The sequence below is a fragment of the Colias croceus genome, chromosome 2, assembly GCF_905220415.1.
Source record: "Colias croceus chromosome 2, ilColCroc2.1".
NCBI lineage: Eukaryota > Metazoa > Arthropoda > Insecta > Lepidoptera > Pieridae > Colias > Colias croceus.
The window spans coordinates 5,379,213-5,400,620 of record NC_059538.1 but is presented as its reverse complement, the minus strand read 5'-3'; the positions used below and the strand labels follow the sequence as shown (position 1 = coordinate 5,400,620).

General features: G+C 32.1%; 1 protein-coding gene across 6 annotated transcripts in view; it reads right to left on the bottom strand.

The window, feature by feature from the left end:
* Window positions 1–21,408, bottom strand: part of LOC123703402 (protein sickie) — a 136,217-nt gene that overhangs the window by 47,937 nt on the left and 66,872 nt on the right. For all 6 annotated transcript variants that reach the window (XM_045651357.1, XM_045651366.1, XM_045651374.1 and 3 more), the window contains exons 3-4: window positions 20,676–20,989; window positions 1,821–1,924 (exon numbers count right to left, since the gene is read on the bottom strand). In XM_045651357.1, coding sequence (XP_045507313.1) covers window positions 1,821–1,924; window positions 20,676–20,989 — 418 coding nt within the window. The remainder of the gene's footprint in view (window positions 1–1,820; window positions 1,925–20,675; window positions 20,990–21,408) is intronic.

Sequence of the window (21,408 nt, the reverse complement as noted above, 5' to 3'; positions counted from 1 at the left end):
CAGTTCAAGCATTTTAAATAGTTGCAAATGACAAAATTTAAATACGTATCCAACGTTAAATACAAAAAAAAAATTGTCAAAAAAATATACTGTCGCTACATCGCAAAATAGTACGTTACTTTAAAATAAAATCTAAAACGAAATTTATAATCACCAAAATTTACCAAATAAATCCAAATATTTAAAACTAAAAAACCCTGAACGTCTTTTGTTATTTTTAATTAAAAAAAAACATACTATCACAAAAATAAGACTATTTACGCATACTAAACTGATAAGAGTTTAAATATAAACGTGTCTTTTACTATATGGTTTTATCTAAATATAAACCACGGCTTACAATTACTTAACTGTTACGAAAAGGAATTATATTATATTCTAGCACTGATACAAACCTCGAAACCAAGAAAGTTATCACGCACAGCACACAGAGCTTAAGAATTCAACAGACTGACTAATTATGATTATTATAAGTAAGGAATGAGTGTTCGCTTTGGACAGTGCACATCAACTGACGATGCATCTGTCTACCAAGACGATACACGATAACAGTGGGACCTAATAAATCCTTAGATTATCGCTTCCCATGCGCGGGATTCATAATAACTGGCTTAGTGTTTTCATTACGGCTATAACAATGACCAGCGGATGTTATAGCGAGTCTGTTGTTAAATTAATTCCCACTTAGTAGACTGGACAAATACTTGAAAAAATCTTTACATTTTTTTTATTGTGGAGTGAAACAGTCCGTTCTTTTACGAGATGCCATTAACTAATTGCTAAATTGAATTACACGTATCCATTCTGATAATGGATGTCTACAAATGGTCTACGAGTAACGAAGTTACATAGTAAGGTCAGTGAACGTTTTCTTTGTCTTTTACTTTCTCAAAAGTTCAGTTTTAAGAGCCAGGAGTAGGAAGACTCATATTAATTAAAACAAAACGTCGCAAAATTAATTAACCACTTTTTTACAAAAATACACCGTTTTATTTATACGCAGTAAAATGGGAGAAGGTATAATATAATGGTAAGATTTGAATGTATTGTTTTAACTTTTTTAAACATTGTAGGTAAACTTAATCCTACTCATAATATATAATTAATGTCCTACGTTCGGTTATTAACGAAGAAGATTACATTGTTCATAACATATTGTTCAAGACCAACAAGACTATAAGACGACAAAGTGTAGCTAGGTATATAACGTAGCAATCGTTGTTCACTTTAAAATGAAAATGTATATTTAAAAACAGTTAGATATTTTTGTTATTGTATAAAACTTAAACCACATCAAGGTTTGTAATAATATAAATATATTTGCATACAAAATAATAAGATTTTAAATTATAGACATACAAATGACTATGCAATTACGTGTCTAGTAAATCCACAACACTAGTATATTTTTAAACGCACCTAGCTTATTCTTATTATATCTCATCTAATCAATACTTACGTATTACCATAGTATAAGACATAAGTGCTCTTTATAATATGGTATTACCCTACAAAACAAACAACTACAGACAACAACGTTTTCGAAAAGAAAAATTATATTATGTTTTCGAAATTTATGAAGGTCCTGAAACCATTTTGGGAAAGCCAAGAGCGTTTTACATCAATTTTCCTCAACAATTTACTATAGGAACAAGTACCAGTTACCAGGCTAATCTAATTGTGCCAAACCAAAATTCGGTTTAGCACTTCTTTTCGGAGACTGCTGTATTATAAACCCTGAACATTCAAGTCGAAATGTTATGAATTATGAGGGAAATCAAACATTGTTTAAAAGATAAATAAGAATCATTTTTATTTACCATGTATAGGAGTGGCTGGTAGCGGTCGTTTGTCCGGCGGCGCCCGTCGGACCGCGGCCGCTGATGCTGGCAGCGGTATCGACGTCTGCAGCACGGAGACTTGCCTGTTAATAAATGTTAACATTAGTTATGTTTAACAGATGTTTTCTTACAGTATACTGAAAGGTCAGGGTTAGTATTTTACCCTTCGTGGTCTTTTGCATTCGATTACGACTTTGAATCTTACAGGTTTTTTTCTTGATAACATGTTCGCCTACTAGGTGTCATCTTATATATAAAATTCCCGTGTCACAATGTTAGTTACCATACTCCTCCAAAACGGCTGGACCGATTCTCATGAAATTTTCTGTGCATATCGGGTAAGTCTGAGAATCGGCCAACATCTATTTTTACCACGGGCGAAGCCGGGGCGGACAGCTAGTATTATATATGGAAGTAAGTTTTGTTTCTGATTATATCGATAGAAAATTATGTAAATGTTTCTTATCGCTTATAAGTATTCACAAAGCAACTTTTGTATTTAAATTATAAATAAGTTTAAATTTTAAAATAAATATCATTTCATTGATTTCCATACTTCGCTTAAACCCTGTCTTTAATTGAGCCTGATACTAGAAATAAACAAGATTAAATAAATAAATGACATAGACCTACCTTGAGCAACTCAAATAGCTCTCACTTTCATGCATATTTAGCTTTAACTTACATTAAATGTATTTCAGAGAGTATAAATAAACGTTGTTTGTGTACCACAACTTTCTACGTGTGATTTATAGAGGTATCTACACTAATATTATAAAGAGGAAAACTTTGTTTGTTTGTTTGTTTGATTGTAATGAATAGGCTCATAAACTACTGATCCGATTTTAAAAATTCTTTCACCATTCGAAAGCTATGTAGCTTTCGAATGGTGAAAGAATTTTTAAAATATAATGTTATCCACGAGTATGATAATGTTATCCACGAGTAATATAGGCTAGGTTTTATCCCGGAAATCCCACGGGAACGGGAACTATGCGGGTTTTTCTTTGAAAACGCGGGCGAAGCCGCAGGCGGAAAGCTAGTTCTATATAAAATTACTATCATAATATGAAATACTATGCCCAGTTGTAAATAATATAAATCGCCGGTAGTTGAAAGGTAATATGATACCTTGTCGTATGTGCAAATTGTAAAATAATGTTTTGTTAGCAAAAGTATAGAACTATTTGTGATGCGCGCATTTTGAACACGCCTATCAATTAATTACGTAGTTAAATAAATCAGTTATTCCAATAGGATATAATGCTTCCCGTATCCTAAATTATAGGTAGATATTTAAAATAAATGTTAATTATTCCTCGATAATTGATCAGTATCATAGGAGTAATATTCACAATATTGTATACCGTATACTTCAAATGCTAACGTGAAGGTATTATCGTAATATTACCGTTAATATTCCTGCTTTGTTACTAAAGAAATTAAAATAATACCAACTAGATGTGTCGCCCTTCGTCGTCGCCGGTGTGGTCACGATTTTATAATAAAACATACGCAAGGAAGCAATTGTAAGGTGAAATATTACCTACTTATTCAAGTGAGCTTTCCATTTATACAGTTTTACTCTTTATATAGTCTTTTGTGTTTATAGCATAGACTTTAATATATTTATACCAACTCGGAACATTTTGATATTAATGTGGAACAGAATACTAATAAAGTACCTACCTACTACCTAACTATAATAATTTTATACTGTAGGTGTACCTATAGAAACTAGACATTTGTTATAATCATAATAGTTCTTATTTACCTCTATGCAACAGCTAAAATTTGTAATGAATCAGACATGGTAAGTGTTTTGATAGTTATCATATCGAATGTTTTATTTCGATCGATTGAAGCGACTACTCCACACTAGATGGCGTTAATGGTACAAGCACTACGATTTGAACAAGCCGCTTATTTCAGAAACCGGGTAGAATAAAATACAGCTTTACAAGGTACCTATATAAATGATTTTTTTTATATAGGTTCAATATTTTTTCAGCTATTCGTAATAAACTTTAAAACCTGATATAAAACATCAATATTACACATTTTTGGCGAGGAAATGAGCCTCTATTTTCACCTAACAAATTCTAGGTTTAAAAAAAGACAAAATGTAACAATATACCTAAGTATTAAGTATATTTGTCAGAGTATTGAATTGTGACATAATCTAAACAAAATCAAAATCAAAATCTAAACATTGAACATCTGGTGTCGCCGGCGCACGCAAAATAATATGTATAGGTACCTATGCAATGCACGCCATATAACTTACACAATAGGTAAGATTTTTCATTTATGATACCCGTGACACACATGTTTTCTTTATTGTTATTTCTAACAATTAACACTAATTTGTAAACTTTGTTTACAGCACATAGGTAGGTACACTTGGAATAAATCTGTAGGTATTTAATTTTAATCATTGACTGAAATAGGCAACAATATTAAAGCTTGAAAAAACTTGTAACCCATTACATGATTCTCACTACTTACCTACCTACTGCCGTTTTGAAATCTTGAAAGTGACAAATGTCAAAATGTCGTGTCGCCTCACGCCCATATCAGTCGTGTCTAACGAAAAGTAATCCCTATTTATTGTTTACTAATGTTCCATGTTACACGGTGAGATCAAAGATTACTATTGATGATATGCTTCGCGCTGTAAAAGATCGACGAACCGTGACTTGAATCAGGCTCGATGTATTTTTAGATCACATCTACTAAGTGGACTAGATACTCTTAATTTCACTTCGATATTGAGTTTTAACAACGGGCCCCAACTTCGATTCAGGATGTGAAGTTTCCGAATTACGAACTGTTAATGGAACAACTAATAAACATACACTTAACATTTCTTACACCGCATAGACTGTGAGGAGCTTTATGAAATACACGAGAGTCGATACGACGCAAAGTACAGACTTATTAAAATTGTAGAAATATATTTGCAAAATAACTTATATCTATATTTAAATGAAATTATGAAGTAGAATGAATTGAGGTTTGTGGTTTTATATCTATATAGAAGTGTTATCTAAAGTGAAGAATTTTATGAAACACATACTTTGATATCGACTTGAATAACTATACCTTCTGACTTCTGGAGATGTGGGGAGACTTCTTGATTTTCTGCTTTTACTATTCTGGCGCGTATGGCCTTGCCCTGAGTTGGTGTTACCCATGGTTGAATTATTACAATCACTTAGCACTAGATCACAGTAGTTTTTCACACATGTTTTGTTTATTATTTTATGATCTCATTTTCTAACTAAGTTAACTATACTCTAATCAGTCTTGCGTTACCTTAATGTTTCTTCTTAAATTTTAATTCAGTTCATTTTTATAAATAGAATACCTATTTCAAAGTAGAATCTATAGTCGTAATAATATCGATTGAATTGTTAGTCATATCTATAATGATTTACCCAAAACACTGCAACGTTTGCAAACATTTCAGGTAGGTTTACCAGGTATTTCGAACTGCTATTCGATCACAATTTCAATCATCTTTCTCATGAATTCTTTAGATTAACAACGATTTTCTGCATACCTCTCAATGACAAGAACGCTTCTGTTCATTTCGTCCTTAAAACGTTTAAAACGAAAGTGCTCACAATAAAAATAATTGGTCTATTGAAGTTAAAGAAGGGGACTGAACCATTACACAGTATTGTCTCCATTCAAACTAAGGGTTACAAAAAAGGTTAATTATAGGTGATGTGGAGTGCCATACCCATAGACCATAGTGCATCGACCTTGACAATAATGAAATAAAGAGATTTTGAAATTTAATATTTACTTATTAATCAAATTACTACTAATTTAATATAATTCCTAAATCCTAACAATGATGGTAAAATATTAAGTAGGATAAATGGCCTAGATTCTCTATCGGATTAATCATAGTGAGTGTCGTGAAGCGAGTATGATGAGTTTAATCATAATGCCTAAACGTACTTTAGCATTGCATCAATGTATCATTTATCAGCTTTATTGGATACTATACGCACCTACCTATTTCGAATTCCTTTTGTTAAAAGTTAAAACATAAACTATATGGCCAGTCATTTAACGCCCAGAGCATCACAGTAATGAATACATACATAATGTCTTCCGGCCATTGGATAAATTGTCCCAAAGGCCATTGTCAAAATCCATCAATTCTCGCATTGATTAAAAGGATTGTATTGGAGTGGGACAACAATGCACTTGATTTTCCATACGGAAAATGGCAAAACTATCATTTATTACCAAATTTATCTATGTATATCTGATAGCATTTTAATTTACGTACTAATTAAATTGTTAGTTTGCATAAAACAGCCAAACGATTCAATACAGAATCCAGATTAGACGTTGAATAAAAAATGGAAAAACAATATAATCAATACACTAGGCTAATTTTGCGAAGTGTCAGCCGTTCTTAAGTGACAAGAGAATTACTTTTCTTGGAAACAGAGCCGACCGGAGCTGTGCACACAGAGTCGTATGTTTCATGCTAATTTATGCACGTTTCTGCCTATAGGATTAGCCAGCGTTAGTAATTCTGTACTTTGTATTGGCCTTTGTAATGCTCATCCATTGTGGAATGTTCAGTGAACTTTGAAAATCAAATTTGATGGTGATTACACCTGGTCAAATTCATATTAGCTGCATAATCTATGAGAGGAACATTTTATGGCTAACGATCGAATTTATAATTTTGAAAAAGGAACGGTAAGAAAAAAAGTATTTTTAAAAAATCTATTTAAAATTTGGGAAATACACAACACTCAATCTATAAAAACACATATCAACGACTTTAGACGGATTCAAATTTTAAAGCAAAGTTGTATTCATTTTCCTGCAAAATCAATATATTTGTTGTTCTATTTCTTTTAAAAAATAAAGGAATGTTTCCTTTCAGCAAATTTTTCTATCTAGATTCTAGAGTATTTCAAGTATTTTCATCCAGCGCCCATCGAAAACTTTCACACTGTATATAATATATGAATTATTTTGTCAGATTTAATTTAATATATAGAGTGTCTATAGTTTAATATAGGTACAATATCTACATTCTACACATTGCAAAAAGCAGTCATCTGTGCTATCGAAACACTGAACACATCTATTATTGCATACCTATTGTATGTTAATAAATTCAGGCTAATGTTTGGTTTCTTATACTAACTTGCTATACAAATGCAAAGTTCTACTGAATTAAATTCATCCAGCATTTTGAGGCATGATGCTGGCTGAAAGTTATGAAGAGATAAAACTTTTAAAGTTAAATTAAGTACATGTTAAATCCTTGGAAGAACAATCTACTTATCATTTATTTTATTACTTTTGTAGTACATATTCCTATAGTCGCTTTTACTGTATTGACTTGATAAACTGCCATGACGAACGTGTAACAGGACTGTAAATATTAGATAGGTTTTACACTGCCATCAATTTTCATAACGTTGGTAGCAGTGGTAGCAGCTAACCAATATATATTAATTTGCACGCGTACCTTGAAGGGAGAATACGAACTGCAAACTCATGACGTTAAACCAGATTTATCACACCGCCCTCTTCTGTTTGTTTAAAAATCAATGACATTTACGAATGCACATTTATCTCGAAAACAAAATAAATTACGTAATGGCATTTTGTTTTTTTTTTATCACAGATAACAAATACCTACAATGTTGACAATTGACATTTGAAATTGGAATTAGAATTTTAATTCTCATCACATTTTTTTTTATTTATTTCAGCCTACATTTTTTTTTTATTTAAGCCGTACACTAAGTACTTTTTATTTATAAATTTGGTATCGACTTTAATAATTATAGTCACATAAAATATATTAATAGGTATAAACATTAGACATGTATCGATTATTTCGTGTGAACTATTGTATTCGAGAGATGGGGGCGCAGAATCTTGGGGTGGCAACTGGCAGCCCCAAATGTATTCCCTTTCCAAACAATGTGGAACTAAAAAACATACATCGCTTAAATTATTTTTTGTCAGTCTAGCGTTGTTTACTACGTTTTGTCATAAACTTTGTACTTCCCATAGTAAAAAAGTAAGTAGGTGTGTATTTATATTTTAAAACATTATTTCTTTAATTATTTTAAATTTTTAGTTAAAAATGTTACTGTAGCAACTGCTAGCAACTGAGATAATACTATTATGTTTGCGTACAAAACAAAACTAAACGAGAACGCCATTAAAATGTTATCCCCGAGATTTGCAGAACTGCAATGCACCCACGTACATTACCCATGAAACTGGTTTTGCCACAATCGTATATGAACTGCTTAACATATTAACGATTTCTTGAAATTCAAATTCCAATCAGCAATCTGCCTTTATTTATAATATTGTTTTAAAATATTTTTAATGTATAACTGTTGGTGCTTCATTTGAATAATTAGTACTTAAATATTTATCATCTTAATTATTTCAAACCTTTTAAGTTTCGAGTAACAAAAAATATTCAATAGATGAAGAATTACCATCAAAATATGGTACCTAGTTATCTAATAGTAACGAATTCATATCTAATTAAAATACCTCTATATAAATACGACATTTTACTTACGTAAATTAAATAACAACACCAATTAAGTTTTTTGGTTTTTTATAAATCATCTGTTTCACAATAAGAGGAAATTTTTTGCTATTGAAAAATGAAGAAAATTTAGAGCTGATATTTATTCGTCCGTCTATTCGTTAATATTTCACAAAAGCAATATGAATTATGAACGTATTACAGTATGTAGTTAAGCGTAATTAAGCTTAGAATCTATTATTAACATTAAAAATCTCCTAATGGATAATAATTTCAAAAGGAAATTTAATTAGCAGTTACTGTCAGTGATAACAAAGCGTTGATAGCAAGGCACATTGTTTGCTGAAGTACTTATACTTGAGTGTATCGTAAATTATATTTATTTATGGACTAAGTCTATATTTATTTCATAATATATTATTAGCACCGTCAAAAGCCCGTTAGTTATTAATTTATACTACAAATTATAAACTATGTAACAAATTACTTTAGTTATCTATTTTTAGTGGGTATACGAAATATGTATAGAATTATATATATTTTAACTAATTAATTTTTTAATTTAAAAAAGAAATCATTTAAAAATATATCAACAACAAAATCTAAAACCAGCTTGTAAAAAGTGTAATGCTATTATTGAATAATACCTACATAGACTAGTCCAATTTACGTAGGCGTAAGACGGGGTAAGATAACCGGGTCCATTCTCCAGCCTTCGCAAACCAATAAGTAAAACGAAACTTGTATAAGCCACTACGACTTATACCTAGGTAATAGGATATACACCTACGACCGACACGCTGTTAAATGGTAGGTGCAGGTCTATTTTGACCTCTAACAACTGACTAAAACAAGCACTTTTTCTATGCACGATACCTAGTTATTTCTGTTACCTTTAGCCTTTATAGAACCTTAATGCATAGATAGAATACACGTTCAAGATTCGTGCAGATTCGTTATTCAGTTAAGCACTATCTTTCATCTCAACGCTAAACATTGTGGCTTAGTAAAAGATACGCCTATTTCTAGTTAGCTTAACTTTATGATCACTGCATAAAACATTTATTATAATATTCTGAATTATCTATCATTAAAATATCTAGAAAATATGAGGGTATATTTCACTTCCTCACGTAGAATATACGGTCTACAAATGAAATCACTGTGTAAGTGTAAAAATACCGTCAAATAAAATTATTATAATTGTTAGACAATAGATAACTAAATATCTTTACTTTTACCAGTAAAAGTTCAGGCTTTTACTTATTAAAAATGAACTGAATTAAAATCCAAGTACCTATTCCAAAAAATATAATTAGCGCAAGTACGAAATAAGCGAACAATAACACTAATGAAGCAAGCTTAATTTTATCTGTTTCGCTCAGTCAAGTGTAAGAGTAATATTGACGTGAATCACACTTTAACGTAAACAAAACGAATAATATTCCAGATTTAACTCAAACTGCATCAAAATAGCCGTCAAACCGTCCAAATGAGGCTGATGTACACTGTTTCACATCCACGGATATAGCTGTGCACAATTTGTATAAATCCTTAGTTCGAAATGTCACCGGGAAACTTTAGCTCGCGTGATGGAGCGCGCCTCGGAGCGCGGTCGCGTGCGCGCGCGACCATTGCATCTGTACTATAGCCGGGATCATCGGCGAAAGGGGCCTTCGCCCCCAACCGAAAGCGTGATCGCGCGGGATGCAACGCATGTTGATGCTATAGCTAGCGACTAGCGGGTACAGGGTGTGAAAACAAAAAACAAAATCCGCTCGAATTAGAAACTGAAGCGTTGGTTAATATGTTCAGCTTAATGACTGTATAACGATCGTTTCTTTCAGTTATAGATTCTTACGTGATGATATTGGATATGTTTTGTGATGATTATAATATTATTTTGAGTGTAATAAATAATAATTGACGACTTTTCCTGAAAGGAATCAGTAAATGTGAGAAATAAATAATAATCAATTACCAATTAATATGTGCATTTAAAAATTGATTTATTGAACATTAATTTATTTTTTTAATTTAATATACTTACTAGCCAAAAATTCAAATTATAATTTAAAACCAATATTTTCAATGTCAATGTTGCTTATTATTTAGGAAACGTAACCCCTGTAACCGATTTCTGTTATTCACACCCTGTAGAAAAACGCGGGTGCCATCTGTGTCGAAGAGCCCTTGCATTAGCGGGATGACATTATGCACTACCTCTGGAAGGGTTCGCAGCTTATCTCGTTAAATCACTCCTCCCTACATCCTCCGTGAAATCATTCTCCCCGAGTTCTGCTGCGAAATAGAACTAAACTTCCTAAAAATGTTTTTATGTATTATGACCAAACGCCTGCGCAAAAGTCCCATTTTTTATCAGTAAGAGAAGAGATGAATCGTCGCATTGAAGAAGGTGAACAAGAACTATGTATAAAATACTTCAATGGAGTACCCAAAATTATCAAGAAGACTCAAAAAAACTAAATATTACTCACCCATCCCCAGGAACTACTGTCAAAAATACTTACCATACATACCTAAATTGGAAAATGGATAAAAATGATGTGGAAACACTTGGGAACCAAGTTGACAGTGAGATTGGAGTGGGTAATTCTTGTTTAATTGCTAATCCGGAACTTCTTAATCATAACAGCTTTTCTTTTAATTCCTCTTTTAAAATTGTTACTCAAAATATTCGTAGTATTAATAAAAACTTATTGGAATTTAAGGTTTTTCTGTCACGTTGTGCGTTCGAGTGCGATATAATAATACTTACTGAATGCTGGCTTAAGAATTATGACTTTGTTCCACCCCTAGAGAACTATCATAGTTACAACACTACAAGACATATAAACCAAAACAGCGGGGTTACTGCGTACGTACGTAATAATATTACTGATATCGAAGTTGTTGAATTAGATTTGGATGATGCTGATGGTCTAATTATAACTATTGCTAAACAATATGCTTTTGTTTGTATTTATCGGTCTCCCTCTTTTGCGACAATAGACAAATTCCTGCATTCTTTGACTTAATATTGTGTAACTTAAGGCTTGTTCCTAATATCTTCATAATTGGCGACTTAAATATTGACATCGGTAATGAGAACACTGATCAAAGATCTGACGAATATTTAGATTTTCTTGCATGTCATGGATTCTTACCAAGTCACTCTTTACCTACACGTGGTAAAAGCTGTCTTGACCACTGTTTCGTAAAATCTAATATAAAAGTGGCTACTTTTGTATGTGAATCTGCAATAACGGATCATTCTGCTATATTTCTTACTTTTTCAGAAAAACCAAAAACTAGTATAGCTAAGACAACATGTTTTACAACCAATATAAATTACTCAAAAGCTTCCAAACTACTTTCATTGGTAGATTGGCACAATCTACTATCTACAAATGATCCAAATAGTCTAATTAATTCCTTGCTTGATACCGTTGGTAGAATTATAAGCGATAGTTCCCGATTATTTAAAAAAACTAATAGAAAATCTATTTTACAACCCTGGATTACACCAGGTTTGCTGCGATGTATACGTTTCAGAGATATTTTACACCGCCGAAACAAAAACGATCCAAATAACAAGGAACTTGAACTCATATATAAACGCTATAGGAATCATTGTAGTAATATTTTACACACTTCTAAAAACAATTATGATAAAATTGAGCTTAATAATAACAGAAAAGATATTAAAAAGTCATGGAAAACTATTAAACGCATTTGCCATATAAACAGTAACTCATTAAAAAGCCCTGATAATGCTTTAAATTTATTAAAACTTAAGGACACTCCAGTCCATTCTATTGAATTTATAAATGATTTCTTTATTAATATAGGTAATGAACTAGCTTCAAATATTTTAAATCAACTAAATTTATCAGAAATTCAGCTCAAATCTAAAAATAATCAAGGCGCCATTTCACTCAATTCATTTGTTTTATTGGAAACAGATATATTGGAGGTTAATAGTACAATTTTGGCTTTAAAAAACACTTATGCTTCAGGATATGATGGCATATCATCTATTTTCTTAAAGAAAAATCTTGCTATATTTGGCCAACCGATCACGCAATTATGCAATATATGCTTATCATCGGGTGTGTTTCCTGATCGTTTAAAGCAATCTCAAGTTGTGCCGATCTACAAGTCGGGAGACAGAGACAGTATAACCAACTATCGCCCCATCTCACTTTTGCCAACCATATCAAAGGTTCTGGAGAAGCTTATTAATAAGCGTCTCGTTAATTACTTGGAAAAGAATTGCATACTTTCAATTAACCAATTTGGCTTTCGTGCAAAAAAATCGACCAGTGATGCTATCAATACTCTTGTGTCTCTTATCGCTAACAACCTAGACAGGAAGATAAAATGTTTGGGTGTTTTTTTGGATCTGGCGAAAGCGTTCGATACTGTCTCTGTCCCCCTGCTCCTGGCAAAACTTGAATCAATAGGAATCCGTGGTACTCCGCTAGAATTGTTTAGAGATTATTTATCAAATAGGACTCAATTTGTTAAAATTGGTGATGTACAGAGCCAAAAGCGGTCCATAAATTTTGGCGTTCCTCAGGGATCGGTACTCGGCCCTACGCTCTTTTTAATATACCTAAATGACCTATGTAATCTACATATACCTGACGCGAAGATAATAAGTTTTGCTGATGATACTGTTATTGTTTTTCAAGGGGAGACATGGGAATCTGCTCGTTTGGCAGCTGAATCAGGCATGCGATTGGTAATAAATTGGCTAAATCATAATCTTTTAACTTTAAATTTTACAAAAACTAAATATATAAATTTTTCTCTTAAAAATAATACCAGACCTCCCCATAATTTTACCATAAAGGCGCATACGTGCTTAAATGTAGGAAACTGCGATTGCTATACTCTTTGTCCTGTCGATACTATAAAATACTTAGGGATAACAATAGATAAAAACTTAAGCTGGAAGCCGCAAATAGATGATTTAAAAAGTAGAATACGTAAACTTATCCCAATTTTTAAAAAAATAAGACGACTTAAAGATGAAACCACGAACAAAATCGTCTACCAGTCTTTATGCCAATCACTCCTTAATTATGGTATCTCGGCTTGGGGTGGCGCAAATAAAACAACACTTCTTAAGCTTGAACGCACACAGAGATGTATCTTAAAAGTACTGCAATTTAAGCCGTTTAGATATCCAACAAATCTCTTGTACAACGAATGCCGCGTTCTGACTGTGAGGCAATTGTTTATCAAAGTAATAGTCCTGGAGCAGCACAAAGCTCTTCCATCTTCTACCGTTGTTACAAAAAGAAAAACCCGCATTGAAGAGATCTACTGTGTGCCGGGTTGTAAAACTCGTTTTGCGAAAAATTTTGCATATTATATTGCTCCCTATTTGTATAATTATATTAACAATAAAATTAAAATAAAAGACATGAGTAGATACCTTTGCAGTAAATCTTTGGACAAATTTTTGCTTCGCCTCGACTACAACGAGACAGAAAAACTGTTTGTGGCTACCATCTAGAACCTATTACTTAAAGTTACCTTACTATTATTTATACTCATTAGTTTTATATGTGCATCAGAACTTGTATAACGAGAACATTTATAATATTATATAAACCGTAGTGTACATTTTGCAAAAAATAAGTAAATAAATAAATTAAAATAATAATAAACTTCCCTGCTGTAACACAGTGGCGTCAGCGACTAGCACGGAGGGAAGTATGTTTGTTTGTACCTAATAATTGTTATGTACCTATATGCCTTATGTTTATGTGTAATAATTGTTATGTACCTATATATCTTACTGAAACGCATGTAACATGTTCTTTGTAATAATAAATAAATAAATAAATAAATAAATAAATTTACAGGAAAGGACTAGATGAAGAACCTTCCATACATATAGAGCCCTCACGCACCTATGCTTACCTAGAATACTTGGGATAAAATCATTTAATATGTGTATAATATATTTCTTTCACGTACGTGTTGTCTGAAATTAAAAGATGTGAAGAATTTTAATTAAATCCTATGTGTTAATAAATAAAACGGTGCAGTACACTTTATTAATATGAATGGTTACGTCTCGCATAACAATAAATTTTAAGAGGGTGCGCGTGCTGTGTGCGCCCTTACTTACGTAACTATATTCATATTTTAATGTTAATTGTAATCATTAATATTGACTGATTTCTATTAAATATAATATAATAGTATAAATACCATTTGAATATTTTTTTAAAGCGATTAGTACGTATTAAACATTTCATGGTCTTCCTATGACAGCTTAAGAATAAACATTTCCACTTGTTTTAAACGAGAATGCAATGAATTGCAAGACAATGATAAAAGCGTGGCAGCGTGATAGTAAACAAATGGGAGCAGTCGCGCCAAAAAAATGTAATTTCAAGTAGCTGCACTGCAGATAATGCTTGCAGATGTACCCTAATGAAAAACCGCGATAGTTCTACAAACGACTCAGGGAATACTCTTTCCAACTGAAATGAGTAATAAGAATTGAGACGCCTTCTTAAATGTTGGTTCGCAAAAATGAAAAGGCGCGAGAAGAACTGAAAATTTTCGCTTAAAAAATATACTAAGATTAAAGTTTACTCGAATTAAATAACGACATTTTAAGTATCAAGACAAGGAGACCCATATCTACTTATAATTTAGGTCATGTAATAAAGTTTGTGTACATAATTTAATCGCATGTTTGCGTTCAATTTAATTGACTGTAAAGTTCAAGCTCGTTGAAAGTATAAAATCTTTCACGATTGTATAACAATGCGGAAATACTGAATGCGGTTTAGGATCGACCAATTCCCCGTTCGCTTGTTAAACAAGATTATAGATACTATTCGTGGAACATCTAAAAGTAAAACGTGATTTATTACGAATGCGTTCGAATATGACGCGCTTTTAAAAACGATGCGTGGTGTAAACGCGGCCTTACAACGATGTGTACAATAGAATGTGACAAATGTAAAAGCTCATCGCACAGGCTCATCGCGTACTCGGAATAAATATGGAATGATAGATTACAGGTATTACTGGCGTTTTCGTTGAAAATACGTATAATATAGATAAAATAATATAAACAGGTACTTCCGTAGAATAATTGATATCACCAATTATACCTATATTCTGAATAATTAAAATAAACAATAATATCAATGGCCATTGCACTAGTGAGTAGAAAATAGAAAATAGCTTTATTACATATAATAAATAGTTAATACCAACTACTAAGTGATTTGTTTATTGATCGACTTGTACAAGTTTTGAGTCTCAAATCCATAATCCTCATCGATTAAACGTCAACCAAGGGCGGGGGGGGGTTAAATGAAGCATTGAACCCATAACGCGTAATTTACGAGGACATAAAGATGCAGTTTAATAAGAAATTTTCAACAAAGGCCCGGCAAACTCCTGCCCAGACGATCGTAAACGCGGACCTTCCAATGCTGGGACTTGTAATAGAAAAATACTTCACGTACAAATTATTTGTCACAAGCTGTTAAAGCTACAAAACGACCATCTGGTAGGTAGTTATTGCTTTGTAATCTAAAACGGTGACATTTAATTATTTTATGTTGATTCTTATCGTATATAAAAGATCTAAGAAATATGAAATAGAGGTTCTGGTACGAACTTCAGATACAGCTTTTTCTCCGGCAAAATTAATAATTTTGCATCGGTATTGCTCCCGAAATGTATATATTGCTCTTGTTTTTCAACTTTTTGGCTATTTGGAATTTTACTAATTTTATAGAGAAGAATATAAAGGCGTAAAGTTTTAGGTAAAGCTCTCAATTAAAACTTCTAAATTAGATCATTTCATAACTTTAACTAAATTTACCATTATTAAGTAACGCATGTTTTCTTTATAAAATTCGCTCCATTTCACTTACAGAACCTACAGTACCTACTTGTAATAAATTTAGAAACTAATAATTTCCGCAAGTGACTTTTCACCTTCCATATCATGCTTTCAGATATACCTACACTGCCTGTATAGAAGCTGCTTCTACTTTAATCTGTATCTAATAGGTACAAAGGCTTTGAGCCTTTGAAGTACTAAGCAGCGGAATGCAAATGACTTCATTTGCTAATGACATACGAATGCTCCGTTTTATATGAAAGCCTTTTAAGGATTGCATGTGAGGAATAACTCTTTAGGATTATGAGCAATGGGAAAAACAAGAAGGGTAAGCATACTTACGATGATATTAAAATCTATTTTGAAATAAGTAGTATTTCAAAGATATTTTGTACGTTCTAGGGATGTTTCGTAGAATATCGAAGCAAGGAATGTTTAAATTATAATTATTAATTACCTAGGTTAATTACAAATGATTCGAAGAGGCTGTCATCAATCGCTAACTTCAAGATATTATACAAAATATTTATTCAATATCTTAAACCAAACAGTTTTAGTTCGTTAAAACAGATTGTCAGTGTTTGTTGACGAAATGAATATGCGATCGTTGACGGAGCGGTTGGAACGTAAACAACGTTCGTGACAAGAGCCGTCTGTTGACCGTGTTCAAACAAAAGCTATCGCCAAATCACACCCGCCACTGGAGTAAAAGGCAATTGAATTCGTGTTTTCAAATTGTGAGTCCATTTTAAGTTATTTATGCCAAAAGAAATCATTTTAGTAAGAGACTTTATATAAAAGAGATACAAAATTATATGCTAAACAAGATTCAATCCACATCACATTTGCAATATTTCCTTGTTCAAAAATGGATGTTAACCGTTATTTTTATATGCATTTATAAAGGTTAATCGCATATGTGTTCCTCAAACAGGAGGCGAAAAATACTAAAGCTCAAAAATTAACACATCGTCATGTGTTACGACCCTACTTTACAATAATTGGCTAAATGAGAAACATCGCCCCAAGTAATATGAAACTTATCTCGGCTTATCACCATTCGGAAAGGAAACACGTTATAAATATTGTGAGGGAGGATCCACTCGACCCACTGCCAATTTTACCGTTAGCGTTTTGGCCTTTGGTTTTTTATGTTTTCTCCGGATATAAAATACCTCAATAAACATGCGATAACGAACGTTTTATTTAATTTTAAAAATCAGCAGGCAATGCCCTTTTTTAATGTTGAACGTTGTAAAACTTGGAGTGAACTTCGTTTTAAATCGTATTGAATGAAGAAGTATATTTATTAAATGGTTCACTATTGGATTAGGGATCACTTTTTTTTTCAAAGCTTTCTACTTTGAGCTTTTATCTGTATTTTTCCAAAAAGGAAAACAGGACAAGTCTTTAAGACTCTTATTGCATGTATGTACCTAGCCTTAAGATAAAAATCCCGAAAAAATTTACCCACATAATATTTTCCCATAAAATATAATCTAGTCTTAGATTACAAAATAAAGTACAGATGGAGCATGACAACCGCCCGTCGCCCTTGTCAAAGAAAATACGAAATCAAAAACAAATACGTCGCTGCACCAGTGCTATAGCGCATATAGTGTCATGCAATACGTCAAAAAGGGTTTGCAATTTTAGTAAAAAAATGCCGTCTTGTGATAATAAAACGCTGTAAAATTTGTTCCCGAAAACAAAAAAAAAAGATAAAACATCGTTTCACAGGTTTTCTGTAGATTATTTGGCTGATTTATTTCTTTAATACGAATAATAATTTTACAGATATGAAGGAATACAAAACTTCAACGTATGTTGCCAGTATTTTGAAAATGAATTTGCCATTTTTATTGGTAAAACGGTAAAATGGTTAAAGGATCTTCAGGGTAATGCTGTTGGATTTTTCGATCGTGAATGTGATTATTTGTATAGTGCACTAAAGGTTCATGATAATTATTAGATAATTTTAATATGCATAATACATTATTTTGTTACTATTATAAAGCTTAAAAACGTCATATCGCTAGCGATTTAATTTGTGTGAACTCCATGATGGATATGATGAAAATAAAATGTCCCGTATTCTCGACTAAAAACTATCGCTATTCGTATTCATATATTATGAAAAATAAAAAATAATATAATTATTATAGTTAATATTGAAACTTTTTTTATGTAATTTATTTAATAAAAAATTGAATACAATTATTTTGTCCATATATAACTTTAGTAGGCAGGTAGATACTTTATGTAATAAAAGAATTTAAATAAAAATTAAAACTTGACTTCTCATTTATGTATATAGCCTACGTCACTACAGCCACTAACATAATAATTCAGATCATTGCAATGAAACCTCACAACTCAAAATCGGTCCTACGGTTTATACTGCAGGGCGTGTCAAAGAAATATTATACATACATCCATAAACTCGAAAAACATAACCCTCTTTTTTCCGTAGTCGGGGAAAAATTTGGGAAATTTTTCAATATCTGGCAACATTACACGCACACAGAAGCACCGTGTACGTACAGTGCAGCGGCGAAATGACAGCACACATAGCTTTATTGAAAATGACGATAAATTATTATTCGGTTTAGTTCGGCAACGCTCCATCTGTCTTTTATTTTGTAATCTAAGAATCTAGTCATGTCACATAGTAGTTGTAGCTTTCAAATTCATACTTTTCCCACGAAATATTCTTTGATCCATACATATCTCGCAATTACAATTTAAATGCTATCAAACCGATTAAATTTAATTAAATCGGCGGCATGTATCAAGTTCACATGTACGGCGATCAAGATCAAGTCGTGTCGCGCAGTTTGGCCCTGTATGGACAGTCGTCCCATTGTATTTTTATACAGCCCGCCGGTTGTTCACCCAAAAGAAAACCTTAAGGTATTCTAAGCCAAAACAGGATCTGATTAATAATGCAAACCCCTCTCACTTTTCGTATAGAAAGTTCATGTTCTATGCTATTATAATGTTTGCTCCGATATGAACCATGAACTCGTTCGTTTTGTGAAATTATTTTCTGGATAAAACAACTTCTTTTTTTATTAATTAACAAATTCGATTCACGTGTATGATGTAGACTTTGTGTTTGGTATAAAATAAATGCCTTTGTAGCAAAATATGTTACAAGATTGTTTCATCAGGTGTCTGAGGAAGTGCGTTTACGCATATTATCATTAATGACACGATTGTATACCCCGTAATAGGCATAATTCATAAAGAATATCACGTCTTGGAATATTTGGTAATGGGTACGTAAACAATCACGACAGACAGTTAAAATATTGAACCGACATAAGGTTTACTATTATTTCAAGCGGAGCGCGATAAACAATAGCTTGTTAGTCTTTTGTCGTGCTCGGAGACTACTGTCACGACGTCACGTGACATCCTTGTATTGTCTGTCTAATCAGAGAAGCGTTGACCGGAGTCAAGGGGTGTCATGAGAGATAGCTGAGGTACCGCGAAGCCCTCCAGACACTCCAGTGAAGTAGATACGCACTTTAGTCTATTTTTATTCAGTGCTTTACCACCGAACTGACTTTTTTATCTAGCAAAGGATAAAACTGACGTACTGAGAGTATGGGGCTGAAAATTGAGTTTTTAAACCCCTAATCTACTAGAAACACTATATTATTATATTTTATTATTCTTATATTAGGTAATTAATAATAATAGATATGTACCTAATCAACGATATACAACAAATCAATTCATACGATGAATGTGTTGGTTTTATCATTTTTATTGTCAAGTTATGAAATCTGAATCAATCTTTCTCACTCATTGCTGAAATAAGCATAAAAAACAAATACAGCTTCGAAGAAACCGGTGAGTAAACTTTGAAGAAACTTGTATAATTTTATCTTGGCACCTGGCCAACAGAGGGCGCTAAAGCTAATAATAGTAAACTACGATCAAATGTTTTTTTTATATATGACGGACAGACGGACGTATTATTGAAACTTGATTGAAACAAATTTAACACTTATAGAATATAGAAATAAACTTGTATTCTGAAATAATACACGATTTAAAATTCTATTGTGTTTTATTCAATATCATTTGAATCCTTATTAATTAATGTATTATAATACATATTGTTCTAAGTTTTACTTTTAAATTTTTTAGGTAATTTATTCGAACGCTTCATTAGATACATTGCGACATCTTGTGGGAAAGGGTAGTACTAAAACAGCGACATCTACTGGATAGTAGCAAAACTTTGTCTTAGTACTTACATTTTCCAATAGATGGCGACGTTAATCTTAAATTTTATGAAAAAATAAACAATACATTCTAGTATTTAATTTAAATATTATGTATATTATGTAAATAATGAACTCACCTATTAGCAGCTAAGGTAGTCATATCGACGTTATTTCCACAAGCTGTTAATATATCATCTCCACTGCTGCCACCTGTTATTCGTTGGACGGAACTTATTGCAACATCTTCATTTGAGCTCTTAGCGGCATTTCCAGCGTAGCCGGTAGGTGGCGTTATTCTTTGTTTTGATGCTTGTTTATGTCTACTCAATGCAAAAAATAACGCAAGAACTGCTTTGAGTTTAGCATCACGGATGTCGACAGCGGTAACTTGTTCCAACCCCTGAACTTTCTGTGCGTGAAGGAAGTCTAAGCAGCACTGCACGTTCTCCAACTGTGAAGAAAAATTAAATAATTAGTTAAAATTAAGAGGGTTGCAAGAAATACAGTCCCAATATTTAAAATAAAATAAATGTTGAATTTATTATCTATGCAGCTAGACATTCTTTATATAAATTTCCTGAAATGTAAAATTATATCCACAGATTATTATCAAATGCGAGAATTTAGAATATTTTTTTACATTTTTAATTACCTCATCATCATCATCGATTTAATACCATTTCACATAAAATAAAAATAAAATATTTGAATATCTTATCGTTAAACTGCAAATCGTAATAAAATAGTTCTACCTATCTAATATGGTAGGTAGGTAATTTACGCATTAATTTACCTGATCTAAACAATAAAAAATGTATGACCAATTCAATCAATTTTATTTACATAGCATATACATAAATACTAACAAAT